The sequence below is a fragment of the Alexandromys fortis genome, unplaced genomic scaffold (assembly GCF_014885135.2).
Source record: "Alexandromys fortis isolate MF-2015 unplaced genomic scaffold, M_Fortis_MF-2015_v1.1 scaffold_149, whole genome shotgun sequence".
NCBI lineage: Eukaryota > Metazoa > Chordata > Mammalia > Rodentia > Cricetidae > Alexandromys > Alexandromys fortis.
In genome coordinates this window covers 955,167-979,034 of record NW_026068025.1, presented here as the reverse complement: position 1 = coordinate 979,034, position 23,868 = coordinate 955,167, and the positions used below count along the sequence as shown (strand labels likewise).

The 23,868-nt window shown below is 46.9% G+C and overlaps 1 protein-coding gene across 7 annotated transcripts in view; it reads right to left on the bottom strand.

Moving 5' to 3' along the window:
* Mprip (myosin phosphatase Rho interacting protein) overlaps positions 1-23,868 on the bottom strand; it is a 133,223-nt gene that overhangs the window by 24,481 nt on the left and 84,874 nt on the right. For 4 of the 7 annotated variants that reach the window (XM_050163567.1, XM_050163569.1, XM_050163568.1 and 1 more), the window contains 10 exons: positions 23,096-23,333; positions 21,569-22,079; positions 18,020-18,161; positions 17,207-17,314; positions 15,434-15,490; positions 14,423-14,491; positions 9,352-9,441; positions 6,891-7,000; positions 2,838-3,411; positions 1,430-1,546 (listed from right to left, as the gene is read on the bottom strand). In XM_050163567.1, coding sequence (XP_050019524.1) covers positions 1,430-1,546; positions 2,838-3,411; positions 6,891-7,000; positions 9,352-9,441; positions 14,423-14,491; positions 15,434-15,490; positions 17,207-17,314; positions 18,020-18,161; positions 21,569-22,079; positions 23,096-23,333 — 2,016 coding nt within the window. The remainder of the gene's footprint in view (positions 1-1,429; positions 1,547-2,837; positions 3,412-6,890; positions 7,001-9,351; positions 9,442-14,422; positions 14,492-15,433; positions 15,491-17,206; positions 17,315-18,019; positions 18,162-21,568; positions 22,080-23,095; positions 23,334-23,868) is intronic. The other 3 variants (XM_050163571.1, XM_050163573.1, XM_050163572.1) reach the window with 1 other exon arrangement.

The window sequence follows — 23,868 nt, the reverse complement described above, 5'->3', positions numbered from 1 at the left end:
GTGTAGACGCACATACTAATCCATGTTAGATACACAAGGTAGCAATGTGCAAAGCTCTTTGGCAGTGTCTTTACCACCATATCTGAAGTCAGGTTTTATAGGATGGACCCAACAAAGGCTTAGGAAAATGACCCTTAAATTAAGGATGGCCTGAATGAATAACCCAAAGCTTTCTGAGTAGGCTATGTAGAAGGAAGATGCCTGCTATGGCCAGTTTGGGGCAAGGTCAGAAGTAGGCTAGCAGTGAGTCTACTGGAAGGGAAGAGGGTGCGGTAATGTGGGGTAAGCAAGGGACACATGCAGCAGTGGGAGGGATAGGCATGAAGGTAAGGTAGGCCCTGGTTGAGGAGAGGAAAGGACTCCAGGTCCACTTGTAACTTGGTAACGAAGACTGAGGAGGTCAGTGCACAAGGGTCTGGGCATGTCAACAGTGAACTTGGCAGGGATTTTGGGTCTTTGAAGATACTAGTTCTAAATAACACAGGCAGGGAACGCTGCTGTAGGAGTGGCGAATGCTTCTGGGATCAGTGGCAGAATCAAGACTAGAACCTAAAACCCTAACACCACTCTAAAACCAATGCCTTCTCCTTGGCCTTTTCTGGGAGCTTCAATTCAATTCTACCACCCCATTCCACTATCCCTAGCACTTATTTGTTGATTCTCCCATCAGCACGACAGTACCCAGGGTGAGAATATGTCTACTTCATGTCTCAGAGCTAGCATTGATCCTAGGAAGCCAGTTATAGGATAATACACGCCACCTGTCCTCATACGAAGCTTCCCTGAGACTGTTTTTTGACATAACCATATCAAGGGTACTCTAGGGATCTGAATGCAGCAGGATTCTGGAAGACACCTCAAAAGGAAAAGGACACTGGCTTTGGGCTGTCAGCTAGGCACCTAACTGCCATAACTTTTACCTCAATCCTGGTTGGGTTAGAATGGCTAGGTGGTCATATGTCCTCCTGAAACTCAGGCTGGTTACAAAGGAATGGGTAGGTGGGTGGTGGTGCAGGTCTAGCTCCACCGCTAACTTGTTGTTGTCCTAAGAAGACACTTGGCTTGCTGTCTTGCCCAGCTTTTCAGTATATGTACAATAGGCCAATCTCACTATGGTGAACACAATGAGAAATGAGATACAGATACATGGTTTTCGCAAAAGCACAACGTCTAGAAAGTCTAAAGGAGAGATTACCAAAATGATTTCATGACCAAAAGAAAATCCTTAGCTGTAGAGATTTGGTACACATCCCCCCGCATCACTGTCCCAGTAGCAAGGAATATGTACAGAATATCATAGCATTAGGAACCCTTGTCCTTGTTGATCAGAGCTCTGCCATGTTTGCACATTCCTAGCCTGTGGGTCTGAGCAGACCTTTCACACTGAAGCCCCTGGGTGCACTGATGACTGGGTAGCTGCCCACCCTACCTGCAGCACATAGCCCTCCCGGGCACTCTGCTCTCGGCCCAGGGCCACCCTTAACTGGTCCTGCAAAAGCCGATTCTGCTCTAGAAGATCCGAGGCCTCTTTCTGGCTCTGCTCCAGCTGTTGGTGAAAATAAACAAATGCATACACTTCACAAATAGGATGACAATAAGAAAAAGCAACTGACCACAGTGGCCATACAATGGGCTCTTTCACTAGCCTCAGACATCTCACTGGACAGGCATCATATGGAACTGAAGGGTCCAGCTCAAGCTGCATATCCAATGAGATGCCTAAGGCCAGTTAAGAACTCAGTATGCGGCCTACAGGCCAGAAGCCTTATTTTATCTTTTTTTTTTTTTTTTTGGTTTTTTGAGACAAGGTTTCTCTGTGTAGCTTTGGTGCCTGTCCTGGAACTAGCTCTTGTAGACCAGGCTGGCCTCGAACTCAGAGATCCGCCTGTCTCTGCCTCCCGAGTGCTGGGATTAAAGGTGTGTGCTACCACTGCCTGGCCCAGATGGCTTATTTTGATAGCCTAGAATTATGCAAGTTTGAATTACTTAATTTCATTTTACCTATAATATTTTATTAGTGGAGATAGAAAATGGAAAAGTCAGTGTTGGTGCTAGTGATCTATCAAGTTCCTACATTTAACAAAACAGAAAAAAAAAATGAAAGAGGCAAACGGGCATGCTGAAGTGGCAGATCTTCAGTTGGCTGTTATGGAAAGAGTGTAATATGCCTGACGCTTGCGGAGGAGGATGCCTCTAAGGGGGGCAAAAATCAGAACCCTATGTAGGCTGAGCACACATCTCAAATACCTCATGTGAGTATTCTGGTTGCTTGCTGTTTTGCCTTTGAAATTATTCTGGAATAACTGTATTTACATAATGAGCAATTTGAGGGATGGAGCCCAATCTAAATACAAATTTCAATCATGTTACATCTTTATACACATGACTTCACTTATACATGTGATATGTACATTTTGCTTTGTTTTGACAATGCCGGGATTGAAGCCAGGGTTTTGTGGATTATGGAAGTGCTGTAACATCAGGGCCATATCCCTAGTCTCCTATATAATATAGTATCTACTAATTTTACACAGAAACAAAATTTCATGGTAGGGAACTTTCTGCTTGTGTCACGCTGACACTAAGTCTTTTGGACTTTGGAGCATTTGTAACTTTTGGAGTAAGGATACTCATATTGTAATTCTTTGGTCATGGAACTCACTAGCGAGGCATAAATGTATATGCAGATGTAATCTGGACACATTCCATAAGAATCATATGCTAGAATGCCTCTATCTGCCCCATTCTGTCTCACCACAGCCCTTGGCTATATCCCCACTCTCACTGCACTGTACTGAATAATTCTGTGCATTTAAGAAGGGAGCTGCCCCACTTACCTCTTTCTCTAGCAGAGAGGTGAGCTCATGTGTGGAGAGCCGTTCACTTCTGTCCTCCAAGGATAGATGCAGAGGGGCAATAGGCACCTGTTTCTCCTCCCTGAGAGGGGTAGTCTCCACTTGGTGCCACCGCTGCTCAATTTCCACATGGACATTCTGTGTCTTGAGGTCAGGGGCTCCCAGCAGCCCTGGGCTCCGGTCTATGTCCATACGTAGGGCTGTATCCTCCATACCTGGCCCATCAACGGTTTCCAGCATCCCAAAGCGCTTGCGGCGCTCTTCTCGCCTTCGGGCTCGTTCACGCTCCAGCTCACCTGGCTCTGCTTCAAGACGCCCAGGTTCACCAGCATCAGAGGACCCCACAGTGTTGGCCCTTTCTTGAGCCAGGGCCTGTTGAATGGGGCGGAATTCAGCCCAATCAAACGTCTTGGAGCGGCCCTCCCGCCTCCGCTCTCGAGCACGGCTCTTCTTTTGCTCAGGATCTGGCTCTCCTGGCTCAGTTTCTTGCTTCTCATGTGGCCTCGGGCAGGTCTCAAAAGAAGGTGTGCTTTTATTCTTTTCCTCAGGCAATGAGCTGTGGGACAGTGAGAAAACAGGGGACCTATCAGGGAGTCTGGACATTTCAGCAGTTCACAGGGTCAGCACACACCTGTTCTCATCCCCAAAGTGGCTTCTAAGTGTAGAGGGAAGAATGCTCCACCTGTGCTTGGCTCTCCCTTGGAGATCTCAAATTTACTAGATGGGGAGGGAAAGGAAAAGAGTTTTAGCTGTTCCTTAGACTTCAGTTCTCATCCTTTAAATAGGAGTGTCATGATGGTCATATCATGGATGATGGAGATAAAGTCAATGGACTCCTATAAGTCCCCCCAGGAGAGAAGGGTCCAGACACTTAGTGAGGTTGGTTATGAAGCAACCTTACACTATGTAGCGACAGAAATAGCTTTCTTTAGAAAGGCTCAGGGATTTCTATAAACAGGAGACACCATCATCTCTAACTAAAGATCTCACTCTGGCTCCAGGCATGAAAGATTGGTCAGACTGAGACTATCTGTGGTCAGACTATCAGTGACTTGGTTAGCCAGAAGCCCACACCACTAGGGAGAAGGTAGCATAGTACCCACCACTTTGAGAAAGGAGGTGACTAGGGACACAGCCATGCAGATCAAGTCTGCTAGTGCCTCAACCTACTCAACGATAACAGGGAAGAAGTTGGCTAGTTTGAAGATTGTCTGCCTTTTCCCAATCTTCCCTAAGGAAGATTTCTGGGAAGGCCTCCATTTCAGCAGAAGAGGATGTCAGGACATCACCTCTGGCAACATGGCAAGAGGCTGAGTGTGCTTACTGAGAGCATAAGTTCCAGTGATTGCTAGATGGCCCAGGTTTGTCCAAATCTTAACAGGACTGAAGTGAGCTGGTGATAGGAGGGCCCAAGGGGGAAGAGCCAGGGAGTACTTAACCACTGAGCCATCTCTCCAGCCCCTATGAGCTATATTCTAACCTACATATGTGCTCAACAGAAAATGCATGTGTATACACAAAATAAATGTTGAAAACAAGCAAAGTTGTCCTCTGATCTCTACATGTGTGCTGTGACAAACCCCCACTTCCTTCCTTCCCTCCCTCCCTCACACAAACACACTAATAAATACAAGCATTTAAACAAACATCAAATGCTTTAAGAGCAGTAGGATCAGCAAGGGTTCAGTTTAAGATCAAACCAATATGCAAATAAAAACATGCTGGAAGGGGCTAAATTGATGGTACAGTGGTTAAAAGCACATGCTGCTCTTGCTGAGGACCTGGCTTGATTTCCAGCACCCACATGGCAACTCACAACCATCTATTTTTTTTTTTTAAATGAGGTACATCATGGCACACGCCTGTAACCCAACACTTGGGAGGCTGAGGTAAGAGGATTGAGTGGGAGGCCAACCTGGGCTATACAGCAACATCTTGGTGTAGGGAAAACCAAACCAAAAGAACCCATAGCTGAACTTTTAAAATCCTGAGAAAATTGGTGAAGTCTCGGTCTATATGGGAAACTGAAATTGACACTTAGGAACAGGGGCCCTCCCCTAACCCCAAAGTCTTGTAGTATTGTGAGATGTTCTCACTACAGGCAACATGAGAAAAATGAGAAGAGAAGCAGAGCAAAGCTTGCAGTGCTGATACTGCTGTCCTTGCTTCTAAAACCTTCTGGAGGTCCTGTAGTTATAAATCATGTTTCATCATCATGAGTCAAACTGAACAACATAGGCTAAAAGCAAATGGGTGTGGAGGCTTGAAGACACATTAAACTGTAATACAGATTCTAGAAGACAACAGTGGAAGAGAGAGAAGCACCAGGTCTCTACACTCATAACCTGGGCCTCAGTCCTTCCATGGAGCACAGCATAAACATGTATGTATGAGAATTCTTGGCGTCTGCCCTGGACACCCCAACATTGATTTCTTCCAGTCATGACCCTCCATCTGCCCGTTGCCTTTGCAGGGCAGCTCATATGCCCTTTTCTCTTTGCTTCAGGGCCCTGTATTATAGACTCTTCTCTTGACTAGAGGAACTATGGAGGTAGGGGGTGGGGCACTGCTCATTTGCCAACAGTTCTTTATAATTTTTTCTTTTTTCTTTTTGGTTTTTCGAGACAGGGTTTCTCTGTGGTTTTGGAGCCTGTCCTGGAACTAGCTCTTGTAGACCAGGCTGGTCTCGAACTCACAGAGATCTGCCTGCCTCTGCCTCCCAAGTGCTGGGATTAAAGGCGTGCGTATTTTTTTTTTTTTTTTGAGACGGGTTCTATGTGTGGCTGTCCTGGAACTCACTTTGTAGAACAGGCTGGCCTTGAACTCAGAGATATACCTGCCTCTGTCTTCCGAGCGCTGGGATTAAAGGCACGTGCCACCACTGCCTGGCAAAAATTTCTAATATTTAATTTTCTTTTATGTATGTAAGTATTTTGCCTGCATGTACGTCCATGCATCATCTGCATGCACTGGCTATGGAGGCCAGAATAGGGTGCTGGATCTCCTGGAACTGAGACCATGTGAGTGTTGGGAATTGAACCCGGTCCTCTGAAAGAGCAGCCAGTGCTCTTAGCTATTGAACCATCTCTCCAGCTTCCTAGCACAGTTCTTGAGAGACGGCAGAGGACTATTTCCTATATAAAAGCAGGTCTTCAGGATCTACTAGTCCTATAAAAGCAAAAATCAGTACATATTGCCAACAAGTGAAGAAATGAACATATAACAGATGTAGGAAAGGGGAGTTAAGGAACAGAGTTCAGGTTTCCTTTCCTTCTTATTCAAAAAGAAATAGAACCAGCCAGAATGAGGCAAAAGTTTGAGGCAAGAATAGGTATAGCTAATGCTGCTACAGGCCAGCACCCTTTAACCACCATACACCCAAACCTCTGATACCAAAACTATACTTGGCAGCAACATGAACCAAGAGAGATGCAAGGTATTCAAGATGAAACCTGGATAAAGAGAGAGTAAAACTTGGCACACATAGAGCATCTCTGCTGTCCTGAAGATGAACATTGGTAGAGCTGAAATCTTCAGAGCAAGAAGAGGAGGCATGTAGCATGTTCTGAGGAATATACACTACAGCGTGTAAACCCAGGAGAGAACAGAGTTTTCAAATGTGGGCTTTAGGACCTACAGTCTCAGACAGAAGTTTCTCATGATTACACAAAAAACAGATGCAGGAGTGAGGTAAAAGGTACTCTTGAGGAAGTACAAAACTACAGTGTAAAACTTAGGAGCAGCTTAGGCTGCTCCCACCCAGCCAGGGAACCCTACCAGAGAAAGGCCCATATTGGAGTCTGAACCCATCATGAGGGCTGAACCCTGTTGACAAAGACGTCCATGCTGAGAATAGGCATGAGGGTAACCTGTGTGGCTGACCAGGCCAGCAGGTCAGGAGAGGCAGAAAACAAAGAATCACAGGGTATAAATGTAACCAGTGGACAACGGGCCAGAAGGAGGAAAGAAATTTATGTTGTGGTGTAGCTGGGCTCAGGCATGAGGAAATGGCAATTAGCAAGACCTCCATCTTACCTGGTCACATCTGGGACAGATGCTGGGAGCACATGTTTCATAATGGTCTGGATCCAGTTCCGTCGTATGCCAGATGTCATGGCTGACAGGGTGAACTCACCCTTCTTGGTCTACACAAAAAATACTAACCATCAGTGGTCATACCACAGGAAAAAGAGCTAGACTAGGCGACCTTCCTACGAGTGCTATATATTATCTGCTTGAGATAGGAAGACTAATAGGACCACACTTTGGGACAGTGATGAGCTGAGTATCCCCTAGACAAGGCAGTACACAATCACTAGCTCCTATTATGCAATAGCAGCAGCCTGCAGACGGATAGATGATCACATATGCCCCTTTCCTCAAGAAGCTCTGCTAGCCCTAGGGACAAGAACACAGAACTAGCTGGGAACAGAGAGCATGGTGGCCAGGCCCAGCATCCTGCAGCCACAATATAGGTGTACAATGTGACAAAGGGACTGCCTGGGTCTCTATCTGCTCTAAAAGGGCAGCAAGATGTGCCACACCACTCCTGTCACCATCTAGGTGATGAGAATCAAGGTAGTGGCAGAGGAAAGGTGATGGAGGGACAGGGCATCACTAGCTGGACAGGGGTCAGGATGAATCTGTTCACAGTGGGAACACTGCAAGCAGACGGGAAAAAGGAATCTGAAAAAAGGAATCAGTAGCATACCAGCAAATCTGCTAGTAGGAAAATGAAACCAATACAGGTTGGGAGCAGGTAATGGAATGGGCATGGATTGTAATACCACAAATGACATATGGGTGGGCCATTGTGCTGTGACCCAATCTCTCCCTCCATGGTGGGCTGTCACATACCTGGCTCACTCCCCTTCATGCAATACAACCATGGTGTACACAGCAGCATGGGGCTCCATTCACATTCTAAGCTAGCCCATTCAACCCTTGATGCAGGTGCTTTTAGGGTCTAGCCTCAGATTTGCTGGTGAGCTTTCTTAGTGTCACAGCTACTTGTCTAGTCCATGCTCTCAAAAAGACCCATCACTTCCCCAAACCCTCTACTGGCTAGGACTGCAGAGGAGCCATCTCTAACTGTGAAGTCTGTGAGTAGTGTATATGGAACCCTGCAACACACTATGGGTTTCAGGAGATCTCAGGTCTTATCTCACTCAAAGTTCCTCCCTGGCATCTTCAGCCCCTCCTTCCTTACTTGCCCACCACACAACTACTACCTCCTCTTGGACTTCCCTCATGCAAGTTCTCCCATATATAGTTTTCTAACTAAGGAACATTTCTGGTGTCTACAACAGGCAGTGCTTTCCACACCTTAGGACAGTATTTGCCCTGACAAACATTCTCAGGTTCTACCCATCACCTAGCCTCTGCACTGGCACTCTCTTCTGAACCCTCGGGGTAGGAAACCAGGCCCACCACTGACCCCAGCTAATGTGGGAAGAAAGCAGAGTTCTCAGACAGTGCAAGTATTGTCTTGAGAAATCTGGTAATCAAAATGAAGATGGGGAAAGAGTCAGGACTCTCATTGGATAAGAGGTTCATCTCAACATTCAGACTCCAGAAGTGTTCTATCTCTTCCAAAGGGAATAGGAACAGAACACTGCAGTTGGGCAGCAAAGAGCCAGACCATGGGAACAGCTATTAATCCTTCCCCAGATACCCAGTACATACAGTAGAGTCATGGTCAAGCTGCCCAGGAATGGGTGCTAGGCTCCTCCTGGCCTCTAGGGGTGTGGATTGGTTCCAACTTTGGTGGGTTTGAGACAGCCTTTAAGTCAGCAATAAGTTGAGTCCCCAAACCATAAAGATCTTTGCCCCGGTGAACCCACCAGACTTCTAGCCTTGAGCTAGAAGTCAAATCCTAGAGCCTGTTCTACCTGCCATCGCTTCAAAGGTTTTGGTGAGGGAATACAAAGGTTTGCCCCAAAGGATGGGCTGGCTTTGTCTTGCTCCTTAGACATGTCTTACAAGCCCAGAATTCTGGATGACTAGAAAGAATTTTTGTGGTCAGCCTAGGACTCCCCTCCCCTTGGCAGTGATAGTGATAAGATGACATGAGGAGCAGACTCCTGCATCAGAAAGAACAAACACCAACCATAAACCTAGGCTTAGAGATGGATACCAAATAAAAGGAGAGTAACCCAGTTGACTGTAACAAGTGTGAAGCCTCACTGTAGACAGCAAATGTCCTAGAAATTCCTTAACCTGATTCTAGGCATCCCTTAATCTTTTACTCCCATAGTCTTCATCCTTCCAGTGGCCCAACATTAAAAATAAAAGAAAAAGAGCAATTTCTGGAGCAAAGCTTTTCAAAAACCTTGGAAAGAAAGATGAAGAAACCCATTTTTTTGCCCACACCATGTATCAGGAGTATAGGTCAGTAGCCACAGGACAGAGACATCATGCTAACAGGAAAGACTGAATGCTTACCACACGTTAAGATATAACCCTGCTGGTCAACTCTATCCATCCCCACACTCACATGAATCTGAAAGCCATAGTTTCTCTGGACTGGATACTCGGTGACATCATAACAGGTGGACAAGTCAATTTCTCCATCTAGGTCAGCTGCCTGCAAAGAAAAAGGGTAGGGAGAAATTCAGGAAGAGAGGATGCCCAAATCATCACATTTCTGTGAGTGATGTCTTCCACTCAATGTCTTATAGGGCTTAATCCTTAGCCAATTGTCCTACAACTACCAGATCCAAGTCCCCTCCCTTGGGATATCTATACCACCATTTCCCTGTGTGTCTGGCCAAAGAAAGTCCACACCAGTGTTCCCTAAATATCCATCATTAAAATTCTTTTACATGCTTAATAAGTAACAAGATCCTCTGTGCTGACTGGATTTCTGTCAACTTGACATAAACCAAGTCATCTCATCTGAAAGAGAGAACCTTAATTGAGGTATTTCCTTATCAGATTGCTTATAGGCAAGTTTGTGGAATATTTTCTTGATTGGTGTGGAATGGCCTAGTCCACTATGGTCATTTTGACCCCTGAAGGTGATCCTGGAAAACAAGTATAAAAAAAAAAAAAAACCCAACCAACCAACCAAAAAACAAAACAAGACAAAACAAAAAAACCAACCAATCAGCCAACCAAACAAACCAAGCAGAGTAAGCCAGAGAGCAAGCCAATAAACAATGTTTTTCCAGTCTCTGCTTCAGTTCCTACCTCGTTTCTGACCCAACTTCCCTTTGTGACGGACTATAGACCGTAACATAATAAACCCTGTTCTCCCTAAACTGCTGTAGGCCATGGTGTTTAAAAATTATTACAGTAAAAAGTAAGCTAAAACACACTTTTGTGTAAGTGGAACTCAGCTATTGATATTTCTGTATCAAAAATTAGAGATTTTAAGCGTATGTATTCACTTAAGGAATACCTTAATAAAAGTTGAGGGTGGTGGTCCACATCCACAATTTGAGCACTTGGGAGGCTGGGGAGGAAGGCTATGTGTTTCAAGTTAGTTTGAACTACTTATTAAACCCCTTTCATGCTAAAATTAAAATAAGATTGAAAAATCAAAGTATGACTAAGAACCCCTGGTTAGAGAGGCAATGTTCATCTCTGCAGGTCTCCTACATGCCAATGTTGGGGAGGATGCTGGACTAGTGTACGCCTCCATTCAGTTTTCTGTGTTTATTCTGACTAGCATGAGTGAGGACAGAGTGGTCTAACAGAGATGGGAAAGGAAGAATTTTCAAGGCACTAGCTTGTCTTTCACAATCAAGTCACATCTCAAAGCTTAACTGCAATGTGGAATCTGCAGTCCTATCAGTGAATATTCTGTGCTGTTAACACTGAAATCCACAGTTCTATCCTTTCAACATCTCTTTTGCCAAGCATGTTCTGTAACATTAAATATTGGTCACAGAAAATATTAAGCTAAGCATAGCTTTCAAATTGCTGTGGGACAATGGTTTGTACCCTGTCATTTGTATTTTAAATAAATGCTGATTGGCTAGTAGCCAGGCAGGAAGTAGAGGCGGAGCAATGAGAATTCTGGGAAGAGGAAATATTCTGTCTGCAGTCATCACCCAGACAGAGCAAGCAAGATGTGACTACCTTGCTGAAAAGGGTACCAAGCCACGTGGTTGACACAGACAAGAATTATGGGCTAATATAAGTTATAAGAGTTAATAAGAAGCCTGAGCTACTAGGCCAATCAGTTTATGATTAATGTAGACCTCTGTGTATTTCTTTGGGACTTAACAACTACAGAAACCGGGCAGGACAGAAACCTCACAATTCATTCTGCAGAAGCAAAATGTTAAATCACTGTTTATTTCATCAGCAGAGCTTGCAGATAAAGAGAAGTTGTTGAGATTATGAATATGAACCTGCCACAATTCCCACTTTCTTTTCTTGATACTGGGACTCTGTACACTGCCTAGGCTGGTCTCAAATTCTTGGGTCATGTGACCTCCCTGCATCAGTGTCTTGAGTGGCAGAGACTACCATAGGTGAGTAGTGCCCACCAGTAAGTAGCACTGGATCCCTTGGAACTATAGGTACAGGCAGTTGTGAATCCTCATGTAGTCCTCTGCAAGAGCAGCAAGTTCTCTTAACTGTTGACCCATCTCTCCAGCCCAATTGTTTTTTTTTTGTTGAAAGCTCAAACTCTATTCATAATTGGCAACAAACTGTCCTTGAAGGGATAAATTCCTGGTTTAGTTTCATGAAAATGTCTGCCAAACCCTCAAAATCAAGTGATCAGAGCTTATCTGTCAGCTGCTTCTACAAATAAGTGGTTAATTGTACAGATATGCTTCTGTAAGGTTTGGCAAGCAGCTGAGTGACTGACAGACACTTCCCATTTAAAGAACAATAAAAACAGGATAGCAAGGGATGCTCAGTAAGGTGCTTCCCACATGAGCCTGATGGTCCAAGTACCATCCCCAGATTTACAGCAGGAAAGAGCTGACTTCAGTTATCCTACAAGATATCTCTACAGGGGGAGGGGGAGGGAAAGGGGAGGCGGCGGTGGGGAAGAGACAGAAATCTTAAATAAATAAATAAATAAAAAGATATCTCTACAAGAGAGCTGTGGCATGTGTGAACCACCACACAGATTATACACACACGCACACCACACACGTAATAATAAAAGTTAAAAAATACTAAAGAGATGAGACATTCAAAGGTTGCAACTTAAAAATATCAAGCACACATTTTTAATCCAGCACTTGGAAGGCAGAGGCAGGAGGATCTTTGTGAGTTCCAGATCAGCCTGGTCTACAGAGCGAGTTCCAGGATAGCCAGGACTATACACACAGAGAACCCTGTCTTGAAAAACCACAAATAAAATAATAATAAAAATGTAAAAAACCAAAGATAGCTGGGCGGTGGTGGCACATGCCTTTAATCCCAGCATTTGGGAGGCAGAGGCAAGTGGATCTCTGTGAGTTCAAGGCTAGCTTGGTCTACAAAGCGAGTTCCAGAACAGCTAGGATAGTTATACAGAGAAACCCTGTCTCAAAAAATTAAAACAAACAAATACAAAACAAAAAACCAACAACAAAACCCAAATATATACTTATATATAAAGTCATAAATAAATGAATAGCAAAATAAATGAACAAACAAATGGCCTATTTTGTTTTTAAACATCATTGACTGTAAAGTAATAATACAGGCCAGGCCCACTGACTGTTGGTACAATTTGACTTTGGCCTATTGCCAAGGCATTGATTGTTTTATGTAATTCTGCTTCTATGTAATCAGTGTTATGTCAACACAGTTCTGTTAGTAGCATAGTATTGACTCTCACAATACATCCTACTCTAGAGGCTGGTATTTCAGCAGGTAAAGATGCTTATGACCTGAGTGCAAGGCCTGAATCTACTTGGTAGGACAGAACTAAATCCTACAAGCTGACCTCTATTAATCCATGCTGCAGCACATCTGTGCACAATAAAAACAAAGTTGATGTGGGAAGTCCTTCTGTCTATGTTTTGCTTTCATTGGTTAATGAATGAAGCTGTTTTTGCCAGTGGCTTAGCAGAACAGGGCAAGGTGGAAGTTCCTAGCAGAAAGAGGAGAGAGTAGGCAGAGTCAATGAGAGGCCATGGAGCTGCCAGAGGAGAAAGATGCAAGCTGCTAGTTGGAACCTTGCTGGTAGGCCATGACTCTTGTAGTAAAATATAAAATAATAGGAATGTATTAATTTAAAATATAACAGCTAGCTAGAAAGATGCTTAAGCTATTGGCCAAATAATATTGCAACTAATACAGATTTCTGTGTGATTATTTCTGGAGTCTGGGCGGCAGGGAAATGAACAAACAGCCTCTGACAACATCAAGTTTTAAGCCGGGCAGTGGCATACACCTTTAATCCCACCACTTGGGAGACAAAGTCAGGCAGATCTCTGTGAGTTTGAAGCCAGTCTGTTCTACAGTGAGGAGAGTCAGGACTTCCCAGAGAAACCCTGTCTTGAAAAACCAAACCAAACCACCCCCTCACTCCAAACCATCCAGTTTGGAGTACTGGTTACACTTTGCTCAAAGCTTACCATGTCCACAATCTGGATCTGCTTAGCTCACCAACAGCCTTCCTCCTTAGGCCATGGAGGCTAATGACAAGAATTTAAATACACAAACCAGCCCAAGATTCTTTTCCTTTTTCTATTATACAAGCATAGAATGGCAATTGTGAGCTTTTTGAAGATGGATGGGCGATTCTGAAGGATGCCAGATGAAATTAGCAGGGAAAAATCAGAACACAGATTTGTCGTGTTGTTCAAAGACTTTCTGGTAGGTAAAGAAAAGCACCCCTTCTAGTGTTGTTCCAGGGGTGGCAGGGAAATGACTCATCAGATAAAAGCGCCTGCTGCCAAGTCCATCCCTAGGACCAACATGGATAGAAGGAGAGAACTGACTCCCACAAGTTGTCCTATGGCATCCACTAATGTCCCATGGCACAGTGTTTTTCCCTACGCCCTAATACACACAGAAAATATTTCTTAATCTAAGTTTCTCTACTACAACAAAGTAGAACAAGATCTAAGTTAATTTGTTCAGTGACTGAATTCACCACAACCCTTTTGCTAAAAACCAAAGACAAAACTAGACCTGAGTTCACCCTGAGTACTAATTTAATTGTTTTAGTTATTTAGTCTTTGGATTTATTTGTATGAGTATTTATTTGCATGTGTGTATGCCAGTGTGTAACATGTATACCTGAAGCCTGTGAAGGTCAGAAGAAGGCATCAGATCCCTAGAATTGGAGTTACAGATAGTTGTGACCCACTATGTGGGTGCTGAAAACCAACCCAGGTCCTTTACAAAAACAAATTCTCCTAACAGCTGAGCCATTACTCCAGTTCCACTTCATTGTTCTTGAAAGAATACAGAAAAGAGACTGACCAAAAGCCACTACACCAAGAAAACCAATTCAAGGCCTCAGAGAATGACCACAATGCCTACAGTGGGACAAAGCTGGATCGACTGTGCACTGAGACTCTGACACCTGAGGCAATAGGCCACCTTTTCAGATACATTTTAGCCCTGTACATTTAGATACCAGTTTTGCCTTGCAGTTTTCTCACCTCCTCAGCCACGGAATCCCTGTAGTATCTCAGGCTCTGATCGGCCAGGACAAACCAGTGTTTCTTCCACTAAAGGAGAGAAAATAAACATCCAACTATTCTGCAACATACCTGATGCCCCTCTTTGACCCCAGCTAAATCTAGGCACTCTGGAGAGCACAGGTAAAGCAGGCAACAAAGAGATGACTGTTCTGGCAGGCAGCCATGCACTCATGACCTCAGGGAGGCCCTGGTTAAGATGCACTCCAGCAATGAGGCAGTGGAGAATTGTGGGCCTCAGCCAGCTCTGAGCTCAGGGTGTGGTAGGTGCTTTGCAGTCCTTCATCCTAACTTCAGAGGCTGCAGACAGTTCTGCTGGGTCTATCACACAGAAAGGTGGCTGTGAAAAGGGTGCTGAGAGGCACAACCACTTGGCTGATAGACCAGATGTGTGAGCCCCACTGTGTCAGCAGGTACAAACTAACCTGCTAAAGTCCCAATCTTCACTCTGAGGAAGGGAACTTGAGTCTTCAGGGAAGGCCAAGGGCATTTGATATGGTGGAAGAAGGAGAAAGAGGGGATGCTTTGGCATAGTCTCCAAAGGCAAAAAGGAGCTAAGATAGTAGAGGGGTTTTTATGGGCCTCTAAGGCAAGGACCCAATATGCTCCAGGTCAAAGTGGGGCTTGCAAATGACTCTTCTTGTTTGGACTTGATAATATTCACAATTCTCGGGCCTAATGGCACCCCTAAAACTGAGATGGTTTTTTCAAACACAAGGATTTTGCAGCCCTATGTGATTGCCCATATGGCTGCCTTGAATGGATACTCAAGCTGGCCCATAGCCATATGCTGGTTGGTCTTGCCTCTGGGGAAACCTAGACTCTTAAGAACTTTTAGGAGCTAGTACTGTAGGATGTCCGTAGGCCAAGGACATGAATCAAGGCTCAAAGACCCTGCCAGGGACAAGACAAGCTGGGACTTACACTTGTTCCCCAGTCCTCCAGGGAACACACACACACTCACTCACTCACCTGGCCATCCTCATACTGCTTGGTTAGCCAGCCTTTCTTGAAATTCAGTAGGTCAGGCTGAGGAAGAAAAAAGAACAGCTCAAGGGAAACCACCATGGGTCCCCAGTAATGGACAAACCATGTCCAACTGGGTTGTTTTCATCTAGATGAAGTAGCACCAGAATCAGTTTTTACCACCTACCAGATAAGCCTGCCCCCTTTTGCCCCAACTTTGCTGCCCAGAGGCATATGTCCCTGAGGAGGGAGTTGAGGGACAAAGAGAGAGTACAGCCTCATTTAACTTAGGCACAGGAACACAGGCTGCCTGGTTGCTCTGAGATCTCTATTCCAGCTTATCCAGGGCTTGTGTGCATCCTGTCTTGGGGCACAGAACAGGCCCCAATGGAGAGTTCCCAGGCACCGAATGTACAGGGGGACACCTGCAGTAACAGCTGAAAGGGGAATCCAAAAGCTCCCACGGAGGTTGCAGAAGGACTGAAGGCCAGAAGCCTGAGAGGCAGACCACGCCTGGGGTGGAGAAAGTAGTGGCAGCAACCTTGTCCAACTTTCAGGCTGCTCTTCTACCAGGAGGAAGTTCAGTCTTATTCCCTATACAGGAAGGTAGGTCAGGGATTACCAGCAGACCTGAGTGGGTGCTGACTCTACTTAGGAGCAGCCTGTTCTCATCTGCTACATAGTACACCTGAAAGGCAAGGCTCTGAAGACCCCAGCCACCCCTTCTGTGGTCCCCAGTGCTTAGGTCTTCCACAGCTGTCCTGATCAGAAACTGGCTTTGATGTCTCTTACTACTCCAAGGACAGGGAGTGATCCAGAGAAATGACAAGAATAAGGACAGGCATCCTGGGAGTTCCTGCTCCATTGTGGAGAGGCCATAGTAGACTCCTGCCTTGCCCCAACAGACCATGGTAGATGAGGTATCCCTCTGTGGAGCCTTGCTGTAACCCATGCTTCATAAGACTTCCTTCTACAAGAATTGTTTGAAGTATCAACAGAAATGGAGACATTTTAGGATGCCCCAGCACAGAGACCTGTACAAAAGGAGATCCCTTTTTGGTGTGCACAGTTGTTGCTGCTTCATGAGACTTGGGATGCAGGCCTGCTCACTTTCTGGCTTCCCCTGCTGAGCTGTGGATCTATGAGAGACTCTTAAACTTTCTGCTGTGGTTGTCACTGCTGTTGTGCCTGCCTCAGGGAATGGTGGAGGTTGGTCCCTGTGGGTCTTTTCTCCCCAGGCCTCTGGTAGTTAGTTGCCAGGAAAAGTGGCCACCAGCTGAGTTGACAGAGAAACTGCTCTGCCTGGGGAATGAGAGCTGGTGAGTGTGCCTTGTCTCCAGGGAGGCTGTAGACTGTTGAGAAACCAGGCCGAACTTTGTCTGCAGCTTCATTCCTGTACATACTCTCAAATGGGACAAATTGTCAGTACAGTGTTGCTCCTGTTCCAAAGTGCCAACAAAAACAAACACCAAAAGCAGGACAGCAGAAGTCAAGTTTGGGCTTTACACCTGCATTGGCCCAGCAGCCTCCTGTGCACAGAGACTTCCATGTGCTACTCAGGGTGCCACATCGCCCCCAGTCCTGTTGGGCCCAGGAGGGGAAGAACGGTCAGTTTCCAATGGGTTGCAGACCAGTGGGGCACTCACAGGCATGAGGGTGGTACAGAGGGAGGACCGGTGTGGACATATAGACATAAATGGACAGTGGCCCAGAGTGGCCAGAAGCAGCAGTGGTAGTGGCACAGATCTCCAGAGAACTTGGCACGAAGCCTGGGCTCACCGTCATGGAGGATTCTGTGGACCTCCTGTCCAATGACTTGGCTCTTCGGTGTGGAGACAGGGGACAAGCATCTGAGAGAGGAGTTGTGGGGGCTTCACTGGCAAAGTCCTGTGGCAGAGAGCAGCCACCCATCAGTATGGTCCAGGACAGTTTGGGTAGGCATAGGGGCAACATGTTGGGTAGTTCATCCCTCCTTGAGCGGGGCAGTGCTCTGTCTAGGCCCCACAGCAGATTCTGGGATGACCCATGTCCTGGCATACTTGGGTCAGTGGAGCAGCCTTTTCTGGTCATCAATGTCCTGGCCCTACCCAATTTTGCAGCTTCTCAGGTTACAGAAGAGAGCAGGCATTTCATGAGCAACAAAGAAACTGGAAAGAAGGACTTGGGTACAGCAGCAGGCCACAGAAGAGGCAGGTGGGCAAGAGGCTGGAGGAGTCTGGGAGGAGGAGGACTGCTGAGGTCTGATGGACCTTGCGGGCCAAGCAGAGAATGAGGGTCATTCCAAAAACAAAACAAGGAAAGGTGTCATAATTGGCTTTGTTCCTGTGGCCTCAGTGGGAAGAAACTGTGCTAGTTACACCTGGGATCTAAAACTCACTGAAGCATCCTGTGGCACAAAAGGCTGATGCTGGAGGAGGGAGAGATGAGGAAGACAGCTGGTGCTCAAGAGGCTAACTGGAGGAGAACGAAGAGTGGAGGCCCAGAAGAAATATGTCCCTGGTAAAGTGTAGGACTCAGAGCATGTAGGACAGTGTGTTCCCCAGACCCAAGCCATGCTGCCAAAGGTCCCACTTAGCCCACAATGGAGCTCACCCGCTTTCTAGGGATGGCCCGTTTCTCACTGCGGCCCTGACGAGTGTCACTTGATGGAGTGGTCATAATCAGCATGTTGGTTTCCATGTGCTCTGCCTTTTCAATGTCCAAGGCCTCAAATTTCTCAATTACCTGGGACCTCCTACAAAAGAGGACATGAAGCTGCTAAACCAGAGTCTCCCTGTTTCCAAGATGGGCTAGGTCTCAAGTCCAGTAGGGGGTCCTGTAGTCACCTTGCACACCTGGCCTACCTCACTGGGCTCCAGTGCTAGCCTTCCTGCTGGCATGTGAGGCACCCTTCACAAAGTACTGATAGGACTTTGGGTACAGACTCAGTCTATTGAGCTCCATTTGTACCCCCCTTCATGGTGGGCTGGAGCAGCAACAGAACCCTTCCACACTGGGCCTGCACTGGCCCTGCCCACCACTGGACTCATACAGCATGGTACCGTGGTAACCTCCCTGAGTCAGACACAGTAAACGTCAACCACCACCTCCGCACACACTGCGCCCCACATGGGGTGCTCAAAATTTAGCAAGATAAAGGCCCATGAATTAACAGTTTCTGCTAACATTAAGAGGAATCAAAATCAAAACAAAACAAAGCAGTTGATTTCATGTGAAAGGCCAGCGGCCTCATCAGGTGGTCTGCGGCTGAGACGACGGAGCTGAGATGGAAGCGAAGCAGGTGGAGATGGCGCGAACGCCACAGTGACACAGCAGAGGGTGGAGAGGGCAAGACCTGAAAGAAAACAAGGCTGGGAAATAAATGAACAGAAAAAGACTGCTTTTAAAATTCAAATCATGATAAATCAAAGTTATCTAAAGATTTAAAGCAGCAAAACCCCAAGGTAATGGCTGAAGAGAAAAACCCATGATCACCCCATAGCCTGAGGAGTCACCGTGGCGGGATTAGGCAAAGGGCTTGGGCTGCCTACCTGGGGTCTGAGAGCTAATTTAAACCTTCTGGGAGGACCAACCTTCTCACCAAACCTGAGGCCTGCTCTCCTAGGGACACCTTACTCCCTCAGAATGGCATGATTTGTTCTGAAAGAGTAGTGAGGAGCTAAGAGGATGTGATAAAGGTTCCTCCCAGGAAATTCTCTTTTCAGGGATCAATACAATCTACCTTGAGAGGGCTTTTCCTCAGGAAGTTAAGAGGCCAAGGGCAGGCAGCCAGGATTTAGGAGGGCTTCTGGGCGCTCTGCCTCCACGCTCAGAACTGTTAGAAGACTGGTGTGGGTTAGCCTGCTGGCCTAGAGAGGCCTAGAGAAGGAGGCGGACTGTGAGAGCAGTTAAGCTAAGCAGCTGAAGTGCAGCCAAGGTGTCTTGCACAGCCAGACTGCTGCAGGAAGATCTGGATAGCCACTGCCCTCAGGGCTACTGCTTCTTCTTGGTCTGAAAGCACTGTATCTGGCTAGAGGACTTCAGGCCCCAGAATAGGAGGAGGGTTGTGCCAGGCCAGGCTGGCATGCATGATAAGGGTTTGTAGGGTTCCAAGCAGAGTAGCCAGCATAAAAAATAGGAGGCACTTGCTATAGCTGCTTGACATGGACACTGAGAGATGCCGTGAGACCACGGGCTTGGGCAACTTCTGTATAACTAACTGGTTCTCTGTTGCTAAGCTGGTGTTTCTGAAGTAACAGATGTCACAGAAACTGCCTCACTCAGGTGGAACTGACAGGTGTACATCTCACACGGGAAGATGGAGAGGCCAGGGTTCCCAGGGGATGGGGTTATTTTCTGTTAGTTACTAACAGTATTGTAAGGACCACAGCTTTCCCACACTTAACAGACACGGGCCTAAGAACTGTCTAAGAACTCCTCAAAGGCCCTGAAGTCTCAAGAGTAAATTCAAAGCTCAGAGCTGCTGCTCCTCTCAGGTGGGGCTTCTTACAGACCTACCAAGGTTTCCAGAACTGACTTTATGGTTTCAACTGCCTGGCTGTGAGACAGGCTTGTCTTGGCTACCATTCAATGCAAAGTGGCTGACATCTTGTCACCCTAACCTATCAGGGACAAGGATCCAGTCCAGTACTAGGTGGACTACTTGGGCCTCAGAGAACAGTCCTCAAAGAGCAACACCAACCAGCGAAATCATTCAGACAGGGATAGTTACAGGGTTAATGTGCAGAAGTAGTCCAATACCAACACCAGCAGAAACCCATTCCCACAGTGGCAAAGAACATGCAGGAATAAAGCCTTGAGACTGCATCTATCTCTGGCAGGCAGACAAGAATGCTTTCAAAATTAAGTTCTCTGACAAGTGGCCAAGCCAAGCAGGTGTGCAAATTGTTAACTCTGGCCTGGCACTAACTTAAGGTATAGTCAACCCCATTTTGGAATCACTAGATCATAGTCTGTCCGCTAGCCAGTGCAAACCCTCCCCTGCCCACCCTGCAGGCCTCCTTAATTGTTAGCAAAACCTTTTAACCCTGTTATCCCAAATGCTTAAAAGGAATCATGAGCTCTGGTCCTGGGTCCTAGCATGGGAAAGGACTTTCTGCTAAAGGCCTATCATTTGCTATTATTCATTATGAAGGGTGGGAGGTCACCCAACTTTTTGAGCCTCACGTTTTCATGTCCATGAATCAAGAGGAATAGGTGCCTTACTGAGCCACCATTGGACTGTGAAGATAGTCAGTTATACGGAATGCCAGGGAACCATGAAACACTCTGTCCACTGTCTACCCGAGGATCCATAAGCCATTTAAACAAGCTGGTTTGGGTGTTAAACTAACTGTGAGTTGTGAAAGGGGACAAGAGAAAGAAAGTCCTTCCCAATCTCATCTTGCTCCTAACCCTGACTGACCATCGGCCCGCACTCAGGGCAGGGAAGACAGTCAGGATATTTCTGGAGTTGCTTTTCTGAACAGAGAACGTCTTTGTAAACCTAGCGAAAGCTGGCTTTCCCCCCCCCCCCCCCAGCAAAATAGACACATGTGTTTCTAACCTTTCCTGGGGATAGCAATGGGCCTTTAAAATCTGTCTCGTGTTAGGTAAGAAACCTGGCATGGACACAAAACCCAGCTCACAGATGTAACAGAGAATTTGGGAGTGGGTGGGTGTGGGCACAGCTCCAAGCCTGGGACAGCAGGGCAAGGGAAGAGCAGCAGGTGCCATATCGTTTCAGCAGCAAGCGCTACATTTCTGCCGCTGGTGGGAAGCCATGTCAGCAAAGTCCGGAGGGTGCGTGGTACTTGGGACACCTGGAGCTTTTCAGGCTGCCTTTTGTATCCTCGTGGGAAGAACCTGTGTTGCCCTCTCACTTTCTTGTGCCCTCTGCCAACTGTAGAACTGTCAGCATAAGGAGGGGCTGGGAGTCTTCTCCGAGAACAGAAGTAGTCCAAGAGTAAGATTCAGCCACCTAGGGCAGCCAGCCCGCAGGCACTTAGTCCTGTATCTGGCACTGAGTTGAGAACTGGTGCCACAGTCCAGGGCCCGGAGAGAAAGTGCTCCATATACTAAACATAAATCATGTTCCCGAGGTACACTTGCGTGAGTGTTATGTATGCATACATGAATTTAGCCCTCCAGCATCCTCCTTACCTCCGCTCGTTGCCAAACAGACGGGCCACCTCTTCCCTGCCAGGGCTCCGGGCCCGAGTCCTACGCTCCAACCGCCTTCTCTCCACCTGGAAGGCTTCTCGATGGCTGATCCGGATGGCCTTAGGGACGTCGGCCAGGGCGGCATACTGCCTGCTGACTTTAAAGGCAAAGGTGCTCCCCAGTATCTCTGTTCCCCACCCCCCAGCACTGCTGGAGTCCATGTGGTTGGGCGGCCTGCTGGCCTCACCCATGCTGTCAGGGCAGATGCTGTAGACCATGCGACTTGGGGCTGGAAGACCTGAGGAGTGAAGGGGGTGGCTGAGTTCCTGTGAAGGCGATCCAGGACAACCATACCTGCTGTGTGGGGTGCTGGGGCTGGGTGGAGAGAGTGGTGGAGGCAGCTGCTCCTCAGCCCTCAGGTCCTGCTTGGCCTTCTCCAGGGAGAAGTAGCCACTCTCTACCCGTACTTTCCGACCACTATCCACACGGTCCCCACTCATGGCGCTTTCATCTGGAAGAGAAGAGGAAGCTTGCTCAGACTGCTGCCAGTTCTGTCACGATAACTTTCTAAAAGCCTGCACATGATCAACTAGGAGATAGATGCCTCAACACCATCCACCTTCCCACTCCACAGCTACGATATGGGGTAGAGATGGAAGGAGAGCACTGTAGGCAGAAAAGGATCACCTATCTGTATTGCCTTTACTCCAGTCTGGTCACTTGCAGTTAGGCTGGCAAGTAGGCCTTTTGTATACAGTTTTGGTGGGGAAGCAGGACTCCATCCTAACCAACAGCTTTTTACCAGACCACAGGAGGAAACCAACAAACAAGACACCTTTCAGGCTCTCAGTACATTTTCAAGGTAGGAAGGAGGGCTTTTGTTGGCATGAAATGAAGCACAAGGATTGTGGATTGGTATATGTGTTGAAGAACTCAGATTGAGGGAGGCAGCGATAGAAACTTTAGTTCTGCTGGGGCATCACAGCATACTAAGAGGAGAGGGCACAGTAATGTTAATAGCTTCCTCCCTGGCCCTTCTTCCTCCTAGCCAGGGGCTGAGCAAGAACAACGAGGAGAGGGGCAGTACTGCCCTAACTGCACCTCTCTAAAGACAGGCGGCAACTAGCCTAGTGGGTTCTAAGAGCTAATGTAATAGGAAGCTGTGGGACAGGAACAGAGGCTTCCTTACAGAGGCAGAACAGAGTGTCTGAGGCTTCCTTACAGAGGCAGAACAGAGTGTCTGTAGTTCTCCTGAGGCCGACAGAGTAGGTGCTACACCTTTTTCCCTCACAGGTGGGTTGTAGAGGCCAAGCTGAAGTTCACAAGCCAGGAACCCAGTCATGCTAAGCCAGTGCTACCCAGAACTAATACAGAGAAGTACAGAGGGAGGAAAAGTTCAGGGCCTATGACTGAGCTCCTGTATCACATTCCCAGTGTCATTCCTGCCCACTGGATGGGGTCCCACTCCCGCAGTACAAGATGGATCACTGCAACAAGTGGGTCCACAGCTGATCAGCTACTGCTTACCTTCTTTGCTTTCTGGCCCTGGTTCCCGTGGGGTGCAAGCAGCAGGAGGCAGGCTTTGGCTGGGACTCTGAGCTGGATTCAGGCTGTTCCCATCAGGCTGGTCTTTGGCTCTCATTTCTTCCTGCCAGAGTGTGGATTTGGTGGTAGGAACTTTCTCGGCACTGGGAATGCTGCTACTGCTGCTGCCACTGCCACCACCAGTGCTGCTTGTGACAGCCATCTTAGCAGGCCCAGGCTCCTGGAGAGATAACAATGGGGGGTGGCAGCATATGAGCAACGAGCCCAGGCTAGCTCATTGGTCCTGGCTGCTAAATTACAAGGAATACAAGGCCAGTAAAATAGTGTTGGAGAATGGAAAGCTGTTCTTTTCCTGATTGTTCTCTGTGGAACCACAGTGTCTTGTCCAAGGGGCCTTGCAGACAGAAGATCCTGGGTTTCTACCAGAGCCATGTCATCAAGCATGTAGAAACTCTGTATATCACTAGACAGTGCCTAGAATAGCAGCCCAGTTATTAAGGGTGAGTCCACAGGAGTTGATTTAGAGTCTGCCATTCCTAAACTCTCAGGCACTTGAGACATAAACAAAGGGAGACAGGACAAGGCAAAAAAGAAAACTCTTCTAACAGAGGCCCACTGCAATCAAGATCATTGGGGTAAATGCAGAAAGTAGATTCCATAGCACCCTGTGGTCTTACTCACTCCTAAACTTGAATGAAATACCAGGGATGATGTGGAAGAGTTACTGAAATAAGACAACACTAAGGCCTGAACAG